At 32.8% G+C, this 21,019-nt stretch overlaps 1 protein-coding gene across 1 annotated transcript; it reads right to left on the reverse strand.

The window, feature by feature from the left end:
* Nucleotides 1-3,571: 3,571 nt before the first annotated feature.
* LOC145121553 (phenylacetaldehyde reductase-like) lies at nt 3,572-13,987 on the reverse strand. Its single transcript, XM_079057282.1, has 7 exons — nt 13,930-13,987; nt 4,706-4,738; nt 4,174-4,545; nt 3,905-4,084; nt 3,760-3,812; nt 3,702-3,711; nt 3,572-3,588 (listed from the first exon to the last, which is right to left on the reverse strand). Exons 1-7 carry the CDS (start codon nt 13,985-13,987, stop codon nt 3,572-3,574), a joined length of 723 nt encoding a protein of 240 aa, XP_078913408.1.
* Between the last annotated feature and the right edge of the window lie 7,032 nt (nt 13,988-21,019).

Below are 21,019 nucleotides of genomic sequence, written 5' to 3' on the forward strand. Positions count from 1 at the left end.
CACGAAGATCATTTGGGTCTTCAATAAGAGAAACATATTTCTTTTTGAACAAATGTTTTTCTTCTCCAATCTTATCACTACTACGTGTTGATATGAACCATGTAATATCAGCCAACCATTTGATCTCACAAAGTGGTTGAAATATCAAGCTTCCATGATCATCCTTCAATCCTCCATAAGAAACCATAGTTTCCCAATATATCAACTTGTTTAACACCAACCCAGAATATTGATCTTTATTGACTTTGTATTTGATATCTTCAACGATCACAATCCAAGAATTGTAAGGCAAATTCACCATGATCACAAAAACTTGAAGATTTCTAGAGAGAGAAAGTGATTTCGAATGGGTTTTCTAGAGAGAGAAAGTAAAAATCACTTGAATTCTAGTGAAGAAAATCGAATTATGAATAGAATCAAAGATGAATTCGATTTCTAGAATCCAAAAACTCTCTAAACCACGAAGATCAAAGATCAAAAAATGAATCACCAAAGCAAGATCGCCATCAAGGATCAATTCTTGATCAAATCAAGAACACCTGCTCTGATACCAATTGTAGTGGTGTTGATTATGATGGCATGTGCGGAATTAAGAATGATTTAGTGAATCATCAAGTAAAATCAAGAACATGAACAAAAGATCTAAATAATTCTTTTAAGCTATCATTAGTTTCATAGAAAGAGTACAAAATGGGTTTTGCAAATACTCTCTCTAAACTAATCTCTCAAAATGTTCATTAGATAAAATGAGTGTCACTCACTTCCTTATAAAGGAAAGACAACTCATTATGCACACACAAAGGAGTAAGCCCTCATAACATCCAAGAGTGACTTTGCACCCTTACAAGTATCAGTAAAGAATGAAAAGAAACCTAATCCATCGGACCGACATCAGTTTCCCTTCCTCCTTCTCCTCTCTCTCTGGCGCCACCTCCCCCGTTCTACTGAAATCGTTGTCGCCGACGACTAGAAACTTCAGACAATCGTTTGACGATTGTGTTCAAGGGAAAGATGTTGCACACTCCTCCTTCCAATCATCCCCCCCCCCCCAATTTTACCCTAAACCAGTGAACCACCCAACCATCATCTATCGCCTTTCTCCTCTAAACCGACAACGCCCACAACGCACCTCAAGTCCATGGCACCGAAGGTGCCGGGAAGGGAAGAGGATTAAGGTGGGGTGGACCGGTAGGTCCCACTTTCAACAATATATTAACAGATTACTTTATTTAAAAATAATGAAATAATAAATTAAAGACTAACAAAATAAAGGTATATTATTAAGGGCAAAATAGTCATTTTAAGTCGGGTAGGGACCAACGACGTAACAAAACCAAACTATAGGGAGGATGGTCTAAATTAAAAAAAATAAGTTAGGAACCAAACACGTAATTTATCCCAAACCACAAGGACCATCCATGTAATTTACTGTAAAAATAAAAATCCAAAATACAATAGTTTCGTGAAATTTGGCCTTTATCTATCAACAGAGAATTAGTTTGTCGCTCACAATCTAGATATAGTAGTGTTGTAATTGAAAATAAGAAAAATAGATTTTTTAAGAAAATCTAAATTGAGTTAAAACATAAGTTATGTACTTATGTTCATCTAAAAGTTATAGAAATATTTTTCCCAAAATCAAAACTGAGATGAACGGCCTTAAAATTCCAAAGCATGTTATGTCTATCAATTTGTACAATCGTTAATAGTACGTCAATAAATGAATAATATAGATCGTAGTCCTTTGTGGGTCTAAAAATATTAAATAAAGTCAAGCCAAAACAATCAAAACATACTTTGAGAGTAAATATACATTCTTCAATAAAAATATTAATAAACTTATCATTTGCACATGATATGATGATAATATGATAACGTAATGAATCTTATTTGTTATATTATTTAACTGATCTGTTTTTTTATAATATTGTGCGTCAAGTTATATGGTCGGTGAAATGTCATTGTACCAACTTGTTTTTATCCAAATTATGCTTTTTGAATTTAAAATAAAACTTTTTGAGAATAAAATATGTACCACATATTACTCGAAATTTGTCTACGATTAATTTAAGGAAACAAAAGAAGTTGGTTCGATGAATGACACACAAATATTCACACAAGTCCCACAAATACACATATTCCGTTTGTCTCCGATTCCTTAAAGGACAAAACAACAAATAAACCTCAAACCAATTGTGGATGTGGTAATAAAGTATATCAAAAATACAGAAAAACATGTGATAGGAAAATCATATTGGGTTGGAGGTTTTAACGAGAAATCACATTTTCCTTTTGGTGGTGTGTGTTTTTTTAGTCTGTATCAAAAATACAGACTATGGACGGGTAGACAAAAATGTCTTTTTTGCTGTAAAACATTTTTATTTCTAAGTAAAAGTAATTTTTTGTATTTGTACTTATTAGCATAATAAATATGTTAATGTGCTCTTTCTATATCGGACTTTTATTTAAAGTTTTAGCAATGAGTTTGATTTTTGGATTTTGATTTCTAAGTGTGATGTCTGCTAGAGAATAGAAAAATGAGATCTAGAGTTTCAAGGTCTACCGTGGGTAGACATATCAATTAGGCGGATTTTAACCCTCAGTTGCTCCAAACCCAAACCTGTAAAAATTTTATGGGTTTTGATTTTAATTTTCGATTCGCTTACTCGTTTATGATTTATTAGGGCCGGTCTTGAGAAATTAAATATTTTCAAAGACCCAGGACGAGTCAGAAAAAAAAGTCCTTATCGTTATTATAAATTTTTATTTTTAAATAAAAATATATAATAAAAAAATTGGGTCCTATGTAGTTGTCCACTTTGTCTCCCTCAACGCCTCCATGCGATCCATACATGTTTACTCTTTTATTAATGAGTTAGATATTGATCATTGTCGATTCACTTCACCTATAAGCCATCCTATATATATATATATATATATATATATATATATATATATATATATATATATATATATATATATATATACACGCTTAGATTATTTTATTCAAAGTAATTATTGTATTATTATATGCATAAATGTGGGCCAATCAATTTCACTTATTTTAAGAAAGTGAATAATACATGTTATTAAATTAATGATAATTAGAAAATACCATCTAATTTCATTTTAAGGGTTTTTTAGTCAATTAACATAAATTTAAAAAAGGAAAATTGCATATTTTAAGTGATAATAGATTATATTAATTTTAAAAATCTGATTGTAGTGATGATAATTCTCGGATATTCTGACAGAATATATTTATCAAAAATAAAAATATTCTTGAAGCATAAAATAATAAAAATATTTTGAACCTATTCCTTGATCATAACTTTAAAAACTTCTTGGAGAATAACAAATTCTTGAACCATCAATTGAAGAATAAAAACAAAAATTACATTAATTCTTATAGAATACGTGTAACAATTGCTAAGAATTACATTTATTATTAAAGAATAAAACTAAAAAAACTTTCAAATCGGGAAAAAAACATCAAAATCTAATAAAGACACTAATACATTCTAAAAGAATAATGTTGCTAAGAATCACTTTCAATTTCATGGTCCATTCTTCAAGCTTCAGCTGCTTCTGTGGAAACAAATCCAATGCATAAATCAGTAAGAAAATATCCATATTTCATTCCAACAGAATTGGAATTCGTGATTCCATTATGATAGAATTGGAATTCAAGATTCAGTTACGATATCCATTCTGTTGGAAAAATATCCAAAGTAAAAAATAATTTAATGAGAATGATACTGCATCTCTCACATCCACAAGTCTATAAATTCCATCTGGAAATATTTCCTTTCCTACATATTATAAAGATTTGAGCATGCAATATGTTCAATAAATTAATTATACAGATCGGATGAATTGATTTTTAGTTGTAGTAGACAATTACCAGTTACAATCAATCCCATAACCCACTCAGAAGTGGTGTTGAGAGTTGGCTGTAAGAGAGGACCAATGACAAACCCAAGATTTATAACCACCAACTCCAAACCTTTCTCTTTACAAAATGTCACACCAACATCCTCACCCAGGGTCTTCGAAAGTGGATACCATAAATGTAAATTACAAACTTTTTGACTAATTAATAATAAAGTTAAAGTTTTAACACAATTATATATATATATATATATATATATATATATATATATATATACATACATACCTTTTTCTGTTCACAAGTTTCAGGATCTGAAAACCATGTTTCATCCACCTCAGCACCAAACTCCCAAGGTTCTACACGAAACATAACCGCAGTCATGGAAGATGTCAAAACCACTCTTTTGAGAGATGGAACTTTTGCAGCTGATTTGAGAACATTAAGTGTCCCCGTCACTGCAGGATCTAGGAATTGTGCCTTTGGGTTAGAAAGTGAAACTGAAGGTATAACAGGAGATGTCATATAAAAGACACATTCGCAGCCATTAGCTGCGGACTCGAAAGATCCTTGTTCAGTCAGGTTAGCTTCAAACAAAGACAGCCTTTCCTTAGCTCCATCAAGGGCAAGTAGGTGTTGTGTCTTGTTTGGATCATCTGCACCATATATGAAAGGAATCTGTTAGAGGAAAACAAAACGAAATCTTGAGGATGAACAATCTGATTAATTACTTACACAATTAACCTACTACTCAGATTGAAGAATCGAACTCAGAGATGAAAAGTCAAAATTAGAAAGAAGGCCGTAGAGGCTGACCGAGGGAGAGGACGGTAGCATGAACGGTATAACAAAATATACAGATATTACCAGGTCAATGGGGCGAAGGAGAAGAAGGAGGGGTTTCTAGCACCCTGTCTTGAAGGGAAAGAAGAAGATCAAGATCATCACCGTGAAAAAGAGTGCCCGCCTCTGTTACCTGCTGGTCGGCGTGAAGGAGTCTTCAACCGGTGATGAAAATTAATCCTACAACGATTGATCAGATCAGTCGTATATAAAAGGGGGATTAGGTTAAAATCAACGTAACTAGCAAAATTATAGAGAGTATTTGCGGAAGTTATTTCTCAAATTACCTAGTTACCCTTATTGATTTATTTAATTATTGTTTTTTCTATTAAATTTTGATTGGTCCATAATCATGCATACAATAATACAATACTTAGTTAAAATATCTGAACCTATCTCTCTCTCTCTCTCTCTCTCTCTCTCTATATATATATATATATATATATATATATATATATATATATATATATATATATATATATATATATATATATATATATATATATATATATATATGCAACTCGATGTCTAAGTAAAAGGTAATTCTTATTATATTGGATTTTGAGTATTAAGTAATGTACATCTTTTTTACGTAAACATTTTATCTTTTTTTTCAGAAATATTACTATGTGACACATATCAAATTGTGAAATTTTAACATTGTAAAAGGGTCGGGTTGATGGGCCGGGTGCTCATCAATTCAGTGGATACAGATATGGACTCGATTATTCAAAACCCTGAGGGTTATTGGAGCGGGTGGGTCATGTTTTTAAAGGGTTTCGAACAATGTTTTAAAAACCGATTTTTTAGTTTAATCAGTATAGTGACTGGTTTCCGGTTTAATCGGTTCGACCGCCAAGTAAACCGGTTTCTATAATTTTCATTTTTTTTTCTTCGTATTTTCTTACACATACATATATATATATATATATATATATATATATATATATATATATATATATATATATATATATATATAAATGAAGATATTGATGTACACAAGTTAAACATTAAAAATACACATGCAAACAAGTTGTAGATCAATCTAAATACATTAAAATAACACATAATCATAAGTTTTACATCAATCCACGTGCATTAAAAAGAAAATAAAGTATTTGATGAATACAAACGCATCAAAAAACTTCATAACATTTATCATGTGTTTTTATTCATAAAAATCTGAATAGATGTGAAAAAACCACCAAAGTTTATTATGCAAAATGTTTCAATTCAATGTGTTTTTATTCAATTTAACCGGTTCAACCGGTTTAATTTAACCGGTTCAACCAGATTTTTGTGCCGGTTCGTTCCACTTCAGAAATAGACATAAAACCAGTTATAGTTGAACCGCTCTTTTCCCCGGTCTAACCGGTCGGTTCAAACCGGTTTTTAAAACATTAGCTTGGATCGATGGTGATTCGCTCTAAACCCGCCCAATTGACAGGTCTAACCATGGCTGAGGTTGAAGGCGGAAGGTGGAGGTTGCAGATGGCGGGTGTGAGTCGATGACAAAAAAAGAAGTGTTGGATCTCATTGTTTGAACATTAATAGTGGTGATAGAGTGGATCTATTTAAATAAATATTATTAAAAAAAATTAAAAACGATAATAAAAAAAAACTAAAAAGATTAAAAAAAATGTATAACATTCATTTCAGGTCTGGTAGGGACTAACCCTGAAACAAAGCAAAATCATATTAACCACTTGAATTTAAAATAAAATAAAATAAAAAGATAGAACCCAACAATGAAAACTATCCCAAACATTATAGACCATTCATTTAATTTACTCATATGTATAATCTATAAATAATGAAGCTGGCTGACAACTAGAATGAACAAGAAAGTTCTGTTTTCAGAACAGTGAAGATATTGCATCTAGAAGTCAAGTATCCAAATCGTCTTGGTAGTAGGTTATGAAAAAGTTTAGCCGTTAATTAATTCAATTAAGTAGTAGTGAGACGTCGGTACGGAGTTGCGTCAGCTGTGGATATAGACTAGGCTAAGGGGCAGACTTCATCTCTTCTATTCTCTTCACTTACACCTTACACTTCTGCTGAGTCTAACGAGTTTGGTCATTCATTCTTGCTTTTTTGGGATTGAAGGATAAATTACAAGCAAGTCGTGTTTGGAGCGAACGAATTACCTCCTTTGAAAAGAGTTCCAAGTACCATAGCATTGCTAGTTCAGACTAAGATTATAAAACCTTCAATATAGTTGAATCGTTAGATGAATGTTCCCGGTATTGACAATCTTTCATAGGAAGAGTTGTCATCTCTATCTTCCATCATCCATTCCCTGTAATCAGTCCTAGGATCCAAGGCACTAATGCTAAGGCTCAGATTCATACCCAGAAGAGACTAGACTGCTATTAAGCGCCTTGACTTTCTATATTAGTCAAGCGCACTCACTCTAACGGCGTACCTTTTGCATGATGGGTCAGCGAGGAAATGGGAACAGCGGCTTAAGCCATTAGGTGTAGGCGTTTTCCAGAGGTGGAATCTTCTAGTTCTTCCTATTTGACCCGAAACCGATCGATCTAGCCATAGATAATAAAAGAAACTATTACCCTGAAATCATGGTTATTTGCGATAAATAAGTGAAAGTAGTTATAAGGCGTGTTCGGCAAAATTAGCTGGTAGCAGGTAGCTTGTACCTTATAACGTTTTGTTAAATGTTACATGAAGTAACATTTGGATTTAGAGCGTTTTGTTTAAACTAAACGTTAAAAGCTTATAGTGTCAAACAATGCTTTCTTTTCAAAACAGAGCGTTTTGTCAAACGAGAAGCTAGAAACTCTCAAACGCTCTATGCTGAACATGCTCATAATGTGATTAATTTGCCTCCTATTGTGGAATATTTTGAGTTTACGCCTAATTTTTAACTTTATAATTACATTATTTTTAAGATTGTGATGAATATGAAGACAATATTTTGAAATGACGATGAAAGTGAACTTAATTATATAAGATAAGTAACTTCATATCTTTTAACTGTATTAATGAATTTATCCTATATTCTGAATCGATAAAGAAACCCATATTTTGGAACCTACATTTTCATGGAACCAAATCACAAATAATTTTTAAAACTCTTTGAAACTTTGAACAACTTCATCTTCAATGGTGGTAAGATGAAGATGTTCATACAATATATTAGATATCTATACAAGCTAACTTTATAATATTTAATAAAATGGAATATTAAACATACATAAAAAGCTAAGAGGTAGTAAGGTGCTTAGAAATAATGTCAATATAGAGGCATAGTGAGAAGCCATGTGGATGACACACCATTGATAATATGGGTTTATCTGATCAAATTGTTTAAAATTAAAATTAATACAGAAACAATTTAACAAGTCATTATAGCAAAAAACCATTAAGAAGTTAATATGTCAAAAAATAATAATTCATTGCTAGTCAGTAGTCATTAGCATTGACCCGGTTTTATTTCCTTACCATTTTTGCAAAAGAAACAAATACCCCCAAAATAATCGTAAAAGTACATTTTAAGAAAGACTGAGAGTTCGATGTAGCGGCCCATTTGCAAACAGGTTTAGTACTTTTTGTTTCATATTCTTTAATATTTTATCGTTGTCTCATTGGGCCCAAAATAATCGTAAATGTAGATGAGAAGAAAAGAGTTCTGTTCTTTCTGTTTTTAATCACTTTTCCCCGATATTGAATCAAATATTTTGTTGTTTTTAAGAAATTCTTCAGTTTTTAATCTTTTTAAACAACTTGAGAACTATTTCAAACCATAAGCTCCTCTTCTTACTTAGCATTCATTAGATTGGTGGAATTAAGGTTATTTTTTATTGCATCAACGATCAACGATTACGATCAAATTTTGGCGTTGTTGTTAGGAAGCTATTACGTTTAGCTTTTAGTTCTTTTCAGCAGTTTTTACTGCTTTTCAAATTTTTCAAAACTCAAAAATATTCTTGTTTTTTGCATTTAGTTTGTTGTTTGGTTCTCTTTTATACGCTTGTTCGTCTTTTTCTTTGCAGATTTGCAAAAGTTTAGCAAGCATACTCATAATTTGTTTTTGTACCATGGTTAAACAAAAAACAATGGTGATTACCTCACCGTGGATCAAGATTATTATGATTTTTATAGTCCATCAAAGCAACCAAATCCATACAATAATGATGGGTGGAGGGACAACCATTATCAAAATCAACACCATATTTCATCTTACATTCAAGTCGATCAAAGAAGATCAAATGACTCTTTAATCAATAAGAAGTTGGATCAAATGATGGAACTGTTGAAGAATGAATTTAAACAAGAGGAAGTCCAGTCCAAATCAATTTTGACGCCTAAAAATCAAGTAGAACAAATGGTGGACCAACTAAAATGATACCACGCAAGCGAATGCGGTAATTGTCTTGTGTAGTGATGAATCTTTCGACATTCAAGTGTACATAAACCTACACTACCCGATTATGAGGTTGTGGTAGATGACTGTGTATCAAGTGATGAGGAAGATGTTAAAGTGGAGATAATTAACGAAGAAAAATTTGAAATTACATTGGAATCATCTCAAATAATTTTGCATGAACCAGAAACACCCAAATTTAGAGAGGGTTTCGTGTAGGCTAATATCATCCCCCACCCAAGAATTTTGCAAGATCCTGATAAACAACTTCTTGTTGATCTTATCGGGATAGGTTGGTAAAACTCGTACAAATACAAACAACCAAATGGCATCATTCGTCATCCCTTTTTGGCAACTAGTTATACCCACACTAGTTGTTGGGAATGTGTGGTAGATGTAACATGTGGAAACAATATATTGAGACTTTTATTATTTGGACCGACTAATGATACTCCAGTTAGCGACGACCATTTTATGATTGATATTATAGACGATTATGTCTATGAGCATATTGCGTATATGCTCTCCCATATTGTCCGCGATTTGGAGAACATTTTATCATGTAACAGGTCAAAAAGATTTAATTATAGTTTGAGTCAACATATGAAGAAAATGTTATTGAATAAGAAACATGATACCGCATGTGCCCATAAATCAAATAGGAAAGTGTTCCATGACATCAAGCTTCGGTTAAGAAGATTCATTCCACAAAAATGGGCATGGCTTTTCCCAAAAAAAAAACATTTAAGCGTTCTCGTGGAAGGTTTTAAAGTACACGGTTATATCTTAACATGTAACGTGCCAAAAATTACTACGTAAAAAATTCATTTTTAAAACCAACAGAAACATCATTCACTAATTTCAAAATCCATCAAAATGTGATAATGTATAAAATAGTTATCAGAGTACAAATCATGTCATAAAATGCGGAATGTTGGTGGATGCGGTGTAATCATGTCGGACCATTCCCTTCCGAACTGGAAGTACCTGAAACCATAAACATAAAACTGTAAGCACAAAGCTTAGTGAGTTTCTCCAAAATACCCCATACCAAACATACGTAACAACTCGAAACTAAAACTGGGTCTACCAAAAGCTTAGTGAGTTTCCAACTTTATCCCTTGAGATCTACCAAAAGGTATAGATCTCAAGTCTTAGATCCATAAAGCATAACCATGACATGGGCTTAATCAAGAAGCACTTAATCCCTTAAGTCTTGAGCCCATTTGCTCCAGAAGAGCTTATAACACTAAAACCATCCTAAAGATTGATACTTTTTAGACTTGCATGTCCAATGCAAGTCTTGGACTCAACTTAGGTCAAAATGGGGTTTTATGACCCAAATCTTATGAATGGCACAAACAAACCACCAAACTTCAGATCCAAACCATAAACTACTTCAAATGATCCAGAGATTCATAAAGTTGCAACCTTTATGAAGTCTCACCATCCCATCCAACAAGATCAAGAAGAATGGGACAAAATGCAAGATCTACCACTCTATAATAAAAAAGGTGGAACCTTGAACTCTTAAATGGTCCAGAATTGAGCTAGGAAGGGAGATAGGGACTCTCTTGCTGATCTTTGGTTTACTCATTCGTGCTTCTTCCTTCAAGACCTCTCAAAAGCACTCAAGAAAGCTTCAACAATGGGGGGAAAGGATTTAGGGTTTCTTTTGAGTTTAAGAGGGTGATGGAGGCTGAGGGTGACCAAACCCTAACCTCCTCATTCCTTTAAATAGGTGCAAAAACCGGAAAAATTAGGGTTTAAGACATTAGCGGCGGCCACCCCCGTGAACTTCCTTGCCACGTTGTGGCAAGTCAAAAAGACCCACGGCTAGAAAATGCCTCGCCACGTCGTGGCCATCCTTCCCACGTCGTGGCGACTCACTAAACTTCAAATTTTAAATTAAAATAAAACATACCTCCAAAACCGGATGTTACATAACAAGGTCAAAGAAGGCATGCCATATGATCCGGGTCAAACTCAAGAATATGGACTCATTAAATATGAAGGAAATTATTTAACACCATAATTTCCTTCTCTAACCCAAAGTAAGGTGCGTGACATCATGATTGGCTTTAAAGAAAATCAACCAACATTTGATCCTCTATGAGCGATCATCCATGTATGTATCCGACTGAATACGTGAACTTAGCACTTTCGGAGGCAAACCGTGAATGTTGCGGGTAAGTTCACTGTAAACCCTCATGAGACTTCACTCTTCCACTAGGGGTAACCTAGGGGTTTAAAAGTATTGTTGCACGTGCCAAGTGTAATCGCATACCCGACGAAATTGAGGGCTAGTTAACATTGTCTTTTTTATTTTAATATGTTGTTTCTAGTTTTTGTTTTTGGTTTTATAAAATTTTAGTTACATCAGGGATGATGAAAATGCTCAAAGTTGGGTAGGGGTATTTGAATGAGAAGAGGCGACAAATAAAGGAAATATGGAAGATTGAAGAAATAGACGTATTTTGACAAAACAAAATCTAAATTTTTTGGTTTTGTTCAAGCTCAAATGAAAACCCAACATTATTCTCCTAGTTTTAAATAAATCAAATCTTCCTCTACCTGAAATTGCTAGGTGAATTGCTCTCATTTGCTACTTTTTATTATTTTTATTTTGGTATTTGTTTATTTAAATATCCCGGTTGTGTTTATTTTGATTGGTTTAGCTGTAATAACTTTAAATGTTAGATTCGTACTATTATGATGAAACCTTCTAAGTTATTTAAGTTCCCCGGTTTGGCCACTACAATTTCGGTGATGAAATTTTAGCATCTTTTTCCATCTGGAACGTGACTTTAACTTTAGGAGTCTATGTTAAAATTATAAATATAAGATTAGTTATAAAAAAACTAGGAAGTAGTGTTAACATTTGTGGATTGCTAAGCCGGTTTGTGTAACCAAAAAGAAAAATAAATAAATGTTTATACGAGAGCAATACTAGTAGGAAGATATATAATTTCCTAAAAATTGTGCTTTTTAGACTTGTGAATAATAAACCTGTCTGCTGAAGTAAGCCATTACTGAGCCTTCTGATTGGGGGACTGTATTGGATTCACTTGCCATAAAATTATCCTTAGAATCCCTCTCACAACTAATTCCTCTATTTTAGTTGCTTAACTAAAATCCAATGTACATTACACATTAAATCTAAATACAACGTCTTAAAGAATGAATGCAACTTAAGGCACTTTTAATGCTAGCCTTCAGGAGTTTAACTGGAAAAGAGAAATGAAAAGAAAAGGTCAACAAACAAAAAATTAAATCGATTGTATCACAGTATCAGCCACTAAATGTTACACAAAAACGTGAAAAAATTTAGCATACCAAAATATAATACATACTATGGCCACTAAAAATAGAACTTTATAGGACAATGACATAGACCTTAAGGTAGCATTTGGTACACCAACGTAATCGAACTAAACAAAACTGGATTGTACTGGACTGGACTGAACTGAACTGAACTGAATTAAAATAACTTTTTGTATGTCGTTTGGTACCACTTAGATCGGATATAGCATAATGACAAAATTACCATATTATTATATATATATATATATTAAAGTTGTGAAAAGTTTTAACAGTAAACCTGAGACATTTTGCCCAATTTTGGTCCCTTAAATTACATTTCCGGTCCCTCTATTTTTGTTTGTGTGTCACTTTACCGCTATAGATGACACTCCCGGTCTCAGCACAAAACCTCCGATCTTCTCCCATCTTCTTTTTCACTGATCCTGACTACTTCACCGACCTCTATTTGGGTGTTCTCTCCTCTAATTCCTGCTCCACCAAACTTTTGCGTTGCTGAGATAGAGAGAGAAATCGAGAGCAAGAGGCCATAAATCGAACCACCAATTACAGGTACTGTTCTGGGGTTAGCTTACTCCTCAACTGGGTTAGTTTAATCCCTCCACCGTTGCTTTAACTCCAACCTTTCCAGATTTCTCCACCGTCTCTCAGACTCACACACACACACTCTCTCTCACCCGATCTCGAAGCCTCCAATACTATTTCCGGCGGTCCAACAGCACTTACGATCGGCTGAGACAGGGGCGAAAAATAATCGCTCAGCGCTGCACCGGTACCAAGGACCGTCGCCGCTCAGGTAAGGGTTATCAAAATCCATCGCACTTCAGATTTCATCAGGTTTCTGTTCTGAGTTTCTACTTCCCTTTTCCTTATGTTCTTTTATGATGATATGATGTGCTATTTTGTGTGATTTAGGGTTGTATTTGGTCGTTGTTAGGTTTCTTCCCTTATATCGAATCTGGAGGCGTCTGTTTCTTTCCTGCCTACTTCACTCACCCTTTCTGTTTTTTGTTTACAGATTCGTCATACCCGCTTCAATTCACGAATGTTTCATAGATGTCGATGCTTTTTCTGTTTCTTTTGTCAAGATTGAGGAATCATGGGTTGATGGTTGTTGACGATTTCGATTATCGACACTGGCATGTGATGGTTGTTCACGAGTGTTGTGGAGCATTCGGGTGGGTATTTCTTACCTAGGCAAGAACACATGCTTTTGTGTCAACTACGCTTTTTATGGGTTACAAGGATGAGATTGTTTGATATTCTACTCATTTGATTGGGTTTTTTTTTCAGTTGCTAATAAGTTCGATTTTGTTATGACTTTCTTCCTCTACGTTTCCTCTTTTTACTATGTTTTTCTACACTGATGCCCTTTTGGTTTTCCTATTTTCTGACTTATTTTTTTAGCCTTCTATCATCTTTATTCTGAATTTTGTGTGTAGGTTATATTAAAGGTCATACTCAAAGGTTTTAAGGGTTACAACACACAGCGTCCGAGCAAGTACCAACTTTATTATGAAGCTGTAAGCACATATTCGTCGATTGTTCATTCAGCCCAAGCACGAGCAAGTACAATTAACCGTCTTCCGACTTCCCAAAAGGATATTCACAAGCGACAAGGAGACGGGAGCAGATTCAAAGCAGGAAAATGACATTGAAGGTATTTGCTTAAAAGAAGTGGAGAGATAGAGGGCATTAAATCAAACCCACAGGTACCTCCTGGTAAGCCTTCTATTCTTTTTCGTTTTGTTGCTACTATTCACTTGATCATGAAGTTATAAATTTGTGGATTAATCCTTCAACAAAAAATTAAGAAAACAATCAATTCATTTTGTTTATTCGACTTTGTTGTGTTCAATTCAGCCCTAACACATTGCAACCAAGGGTCGACGAATTTGAGAATGTCGGATAATTACTTCAGACCATGGGAAGGGTTTCAAAATGCGTTTCAAACTTCATTTTTTTCTTTAGTTGGAGCTACATTCTTTAGCTTTCTCTCAGGTATACAATTACTCCACCCTAGGTTACTTCCACCGAGGTATGTAATTAACCAGGATTATTTATATCCCTTTTTATGTTCATGTGACTGATTATTAGTTGTTCATATAGATCCATGTGTTGTTGGGTCACAATATTCTGCATTCCTTTGAGCAGAAAACAAAAAAAAAAGATTAGTCACACCAACAGATTTTACTTTTCAGCACTTTTTTTTCATGTTTATTGGTAAGTAAGAGGCGTTACCAATTGGAATTCAATTCCGGTCAAATCCTAATTTTGATTGCAGAAGGGTATGGAACCGAATAGCATGGGAATTCAAGAAATACTTGCACATTTGGTAGATTTTTTTTTTTATAAAGCAACTTATTTGAAGATCTTATTTACAGATTTACTGTAGGCTTTTCTAATTCACATGATACTTTTTTTTTCGTAAATTAAAATGTGCTCTGGTCACTGTTATAATGGGCAAGGCCCCAGTTTTAAGGAAGGTACTATTTATTTTTCATGGATAAAATCTGTTGTTGATGATGGCAAAAATGGAAGGTAATACTAATTTTTTCATTCATTTGACTTCTGCCTTTTGATTGTGTGTTCACGGCTGATACCTCTATTGACTAAGATGTTTCGTTGCAGGAGATTTGTCAATGAATAAACTTCAAGGTACTATTCCTTTTTTATTTGATTTTCAGTGCATTGTTCACTCCATTTTTACGTTTGCCCAGTTCGTTTGTCCTTTTGAAGAACAGAGAAACCTGTCATATTTCTATTTGATATAAGCTCTCATTTCCCTAGCTATTGCCGCTTTCATTTGATTGATTGTTTTTTATTGTCTTCTATTTAGATGTGAGCATGGGTGTTGTGTATATTGCTACCTGTTCTTTTTTTCTTTTGATGTATACTCAATTTTTCATATTTTGGACTACACTTGCAACGACTGTTGCTTTGCTTCAGCTTTGAACGGTGATTCCAGAATTTCTTAGTAATTGGTTAATTTTTTACTCCACACATGTTTATAATCTGTAATTTTGATATGGTAATCATGATTTTTGATTCATATGGCTATAAATGATTCGACTTTTTTAATATCCTCATAACCTTCAGTTTTTTTATGACTTTTCAGCTAACAAGTTGCTAATCGGGCTTCATATATAGATAATACGAAGTTTTAACAGACGGTTATTTGATTTGTGCAAAAGGGATATTTACGCCAGATTACACAAAGGTAAGAGTTCAATATTTTTGTTTGCTGTTAGAAATGAATAAACATCAAATTCTTACACACAATCTTTTCAATCAAATATTTAATCATCCAAATAAATTTTATTTTTGTTGGTTTATGATCAAGAAAGCATTTTGACCTAATTTGTATTGTTGGTTTGTGAAATCTGGTACTTTTATGAAATGTTGAACATGATTGAAGATGTTATGTTGCTTTATATGCTTTCCATTGATATGGGTTTTTGAAGAACATTGAGTTTTTTCACAAAAAGATTTAGGGTATTTCAGAAGAATTATACTATCTTGAACGAAGATGACATGGCATTAAGGAAGATGACATACCCCAACGCCAGGAAGATGATATCACTAGAATTTGTTCGGTTCTATTAATCTGAACAGACTCTGCATGTATGTTTTTGTGCGTTTTAAGTGGTAAAGTGTTTAATTTTTTGTGAATAACAAATTATTCTGTATTAACAGCTTCAATCTTAACACATCTTAAATGAATTTCTTTTTTTTGTTTTAATTTCAGTATGCCTTGCTCAATCAAGGAGTAGAATGGAAAATCTAATTTTCATGTTAATTTTGTATAGTTTCTCATCAACTGATATTTGTTTCTTTACAGTTATAAGAAGAAGAGACGTGCTCAATTTGCAACAATCAGCGGACATAAAAATGGTAAATGACTCAACCGATATAACTTAAAACAAACTATTAATTAAAATTCAGATCAAAGAAAGCAACAATTGCATTCCAGATTAGCAAAAATTGAAATAGAATGTCCAGATTAGCAAAAATTGAAATGGAGTAGAATTGGAACTGCACTTAGCTCTTTTCAACACAGGTCCTGTCCTATGTTTATTTTATTATTAAATTGGGGGTAGGCGTACGGATGATGGATTATGGGTCCAACTAATTTCTTAATGATATAAAATTAAACAAAAATGAACTAAGGGGCATAATAGTCCTTTTTAAATGGTACAAGGTCAAAAAATGTTACGAAAGTAGTCAATAAGGACCAAAATTGCAAAAAAAAAAATCAACTCCTTTTTTTTGAGCTAAATGACTACACTTTGGTCTGTAGTGTCGATAGTATATGTCAACAAAATCTACTTAAACATGAATAATATGAAAACCCAATAAAAAGAAGCGGTACCGTTTCCCCTAAATTTACTTGCCACATCATGCTTGGTTTGTAGCGTCCATAAAACATGCATTGCACCTTTACTTTCAGGTGACTATACTGATTGCTTATAGCTCGAAATTTAATCTGTTTTTCATCAATTAGTTGTATAATTATGTTTGGATATCCGGATTATCGATTTTTCTTATTCGATCATATCAAGATTTTACCGATTCAGGTTTTCTACACTTTGATTCACATGTATTCAAGTTAGAACAAGATACAACTAAGCACATGAACTCTTTTGTCAAATTATGGAACCCTTAGCAGTTTGTTTGCAGTTGTTTTCCATGACGAAACAATATTACAAATATTGAAATGGAAAACAGATAAGTCGTAAAGAACATACTATTTAATTTTTCGTGCTGTTGATTTACCCATTTTTGAAATTATTTGTAGCTGTTGTGTCAATTGAGGAATTAGGGATTTGTGACTGTAAGTTTTTCATGGATTTTCTTTCATGTTTCTACACCCAACTGTTCGATGAAATGCCTAGAAGACTTTACTATTTGTTTATCATGGGTATATTTTGATTTGTGAAGAGTTTTCAAAACAAACATGATGAAAGGTATGCATAATTTTCCAATCCTACGTTTTTGATTCCTGAACATAATCTTATTTTCTTTTAAAGAAAATGATAAATGAAAGACCTTTTTTATAGATACAGTTTAAATGATTAACAGAACAAATGCAGTCACTTATTAAGGGCTGGAAAAGTTTGAACAGGAATTAGCTGCATCTACTAATGGTTTCCTTGTCTTTGAAGTTTTTCAAAAGGTAAATGGATAAGCCTTCTTATGAAGTTACTTTTAATTTTTATAATTTTATATATAATAAATGCTATGTTAGAAATTTAATCATTTCATCAACATTGCTGAATCAGAAATGACATATGTAACAACTTTGTACTATGTGGTGCCAATAACAAGTAAAAGCCCTTTTAATTAAAGTATATAGTTAATCATTGGTATTATATAATAACATTTTTGCTATATAAAGTGTAGTTCATTTTTTTTCAAGGTAGCAATAGTTATGGATTGGAAATGCATATTGGTGAAGCTCCTGTTCGTTGCCCTTTTAAATAAGGTAATGTAAAGTTTGCCATTTTTTGCATTTTACAGAGACACTGAAGAACATGGAAGTATAGCTACCTTATTTTCTCAAATTAAATGTTTTGGGTTGTAATTAAAACCTTTTTCAAATTCTTATCTAACCCGGGCGAAGCCCGAAATCCTTTTCTAGTTATCCTTAAATTTATCAAATAACAATTACAGGTAAGACATGTGGTACGTTTTTACAAACCATAATAAAAAAGTATTTATGCATAATATATATATATATATATATATATATATATATATATATATTGTAATAGTAATAATAATAAGAATAAGAAGAATAATAATAATAAGAAATATAGGATCATGAAGAAAAAGCAATGTAGATGTGATAATTCCACATCTACATTTTAGATCTTAACAAAAATGAATTTTTGATAGAAGATTATTTAGGACAAATAATTTTAACAAAAAGTTATAGTATATGTAATAAGGATTCCGGAGATTTAAGGAACGTTGAAATCCGACTTATAACGAAGAAGTTATGACCCGATGAAGTTTCGCGACTAAAGCGGCACCATTCTACGTAACGTAAAAAGTAAATTTTTGATAAAATACATTTTAGCCATAGTGATCTAAACGAAAGTCATAGTAGTCGTCAAACCGAGAGGGTGCATATAAAGAACGTTTAAATCTGACTTCGTTAGAAGAAGTTATGATTTTTCTAAGATTCAACATAGCAGTATACAACTCAGAAATCGAATTTTAGATTGGTCGATTTTTAGCCCAAACAATCTAAACGAGAATTGAAAATCTCGTTAATAGGAGTTCAACGATAAAAAGACAGTCGAAAACGGACGTCGGATGACAAAGTTATGATTTTTTAACGGACTTTAATTGACTAAGCCTGTTAAAATATAACTTTAAAATTAAGTCAAAATTAGCCAACGGTTTCTAAACGAAAGTTGTAGATCTCGTCGATAGCTACGCGTAGATATAAATAACGTAAAAAACGGAGTTCGTATGAACAAATTATAATTTATAATTTATAATAACATATTTACGTAGTAAAATAAAATATAAATCGTATATATCTATATATATATATATATATATATATATATATATATATATATATATATATATATATATATATATATATCATTAGAAAGGTATCGACGATGCAGTCGATATAAGACTAATATTGAGTACTTTCGACATTAGTTTAGTACAAATATCGTTAAATCTTTTTAAAATAGTATTATAATGGGGCGTTTGGTCGTTTAAGTAACTATAAATGGTGGTTTTTGAAAATTCAATTACTATAAATATGAGGCTCTAGACTCTCATAATTCTTGCACCATTCTCTTGATTCAATAGTCTTTCTCTTTTTATACCCGAGCATGTCGGTCCCTCATGATGCGACTTCTCTTTCTGTAGTTTTAGTATAGTAAGGTGAGCAGTGAAGCGCTGCAAGAATCTTTTTAGAAGAAAGATTCAACGACGAAGTTCTGACCACGGAGTTCTAAGTTTTTCGCTAAACCACCTATAAGTTGAGTTATGCTTACCGTGCTTTAAGTATAACTTATGTTTAAATTCATTATCGTTATTATGAACCTTTAAACAAGATTTATCTGTGATTCCAAGTCGTTATACTGATTGATCTACTTACGGGGATGATGACAAGTCTAGATTTAGTGAGGTGTTTAAAGTGGGCTTTCCAAATAGTATACTATGTATACCAAACGGATCCTACCTCTAATATGATCTTACGTGGTTGTCTCTTATCAGCTATAGATCAATAGACTTTGAATAAATGATGAATCTAGACTAATAATTAGTCGCAAGAAGTATTAGACTAAGACTTAATGATAATGATACTAGGTTACGTCAAAGGAAAAGACAGTTGCTAGAAGCAAAGCACTATCTGAATTTCGAGTCATCACTTTAACAAGTGAGTGCATAGTTACTTTCATCTTGCACTTATATATGAAGTATTTAAGATAAATTACATGCTATATGTGCCTTTTATCTGTGTTCCTGATATCTATGCTAGATGAACACTTTATACATGTTTTACTTGATTTAAACTGTATATGGATTTTTTTACCTATAAATATATTGGGAAAAGATGGGTAGATGAAAGATGATATATATGATGAGAGATGAAAGATGAAATAGATGATGAGAGGCCTTGACTTTAAATATGATCCGGTCGTCTATTCTAGACAGTCCAGTGGAACACTGGCAGACTCGCAACCTGTAGGTATTTTTGAACTAAGTGTTCACCAGGTGTACTCCATCCCCCCATGGTTGTCTTACTGACATATATTGCTAAGGAATCCCCTAAGAATTATTGTCTATCCCGAAGATAATCCTTAGGATAGGTCCCTTGAATTAGATGCTTTAGGGACAGAGAGTGAGGATAATGGGAACGGATATTCGTGTTGAATAATTTGATGAAAATAAAGAATTTAATTATTATGGGTTGAAAACCCTATGTGCTCACCAGGCTTCCAAGTCTGACCCACTCAGTTTCTTGTATTACAGGTAGTGACACAAGAGCATATGTGTGATGATTATATGAGAGATTTATGAATTATAGGCCAATAGAATAATAGATGTTTGTAAGACTTATGTTATTTCCGTTTATGCTTATGTACTGTATTGACGATGACATCCCAACGTTTTTAATATAGTTAAAGTACATTTCTTCGGAAACGCTTTGATAATATCTTTATAATATTTTGGGAACAAATTCCGCAATATTATTCTTCAAAAGGATACTCTGATTTTTAAATAAAGCATAAACAAATCGGTCTTTTCTGGCCGTGAAATTGGGGATGTCATATACATCGTTCCTCCAGTTGTTTGCCAAGTGTCTGGTGCAGAATGACCCGCGTCCCCCTTTCTAGAAGGTATACACGCCGTGCCCCTGCCACGCATGCCAATTTTTATTTTTCTTCTAAAAATCGTATCTTTCTCATACGAGATCCATTTTGACGTTCTTTATATCCACACATAGCTATCGATGAGCACTACAACTTTCATTTAGACTCCGTCGGTTAATTCTCATTTTACTTTTTAATTTTATACTTTTAAAGGGCTTAGACTGTTAAAACCCA

The sequence above is a fragment of the Lactuca virosa genome, chromosome 6 (assembly GCF_052849685.1).
Source record: "Lactuca virosa cultivar CGN04683 chromosome 6, Lactuca_virosa_CGN04683_v6, whole genome shotgun sequence".
In the NCBI taxonomy this organism is placed as follows: domain Eukaryota; kingdom Viridiplantae; phylum Streptophyta; class Magnoliopsida; order Asterales; family Asteraceae; genus Lactuca; species Lactuca virosa.

Bases quoted from the DNA above. Each gene is read 5' to 3' on its own strand.
- LOC145121553 (XM_079057282.1), bottom strand. From the start codon at position 13,987: ATGAACAATCGACGAATATGTGCTTACAGCTTCATAATAAAGTTGGTA. The intron at 4,546-4,705 runs GTCAGCCTCTAC...TATATGGTGCAG, and splicing joins TGCTACCGTCCTCTCCCTCG to ATGATCCAAACAAGACACAA. The intron at 4,085-4,173 runs GTATGTATATAT...TTAGTCAAAAAG, and splicing joins TTGTGAACAGAAAAAGGTAT to TTTGTAATTTACATTTATGG.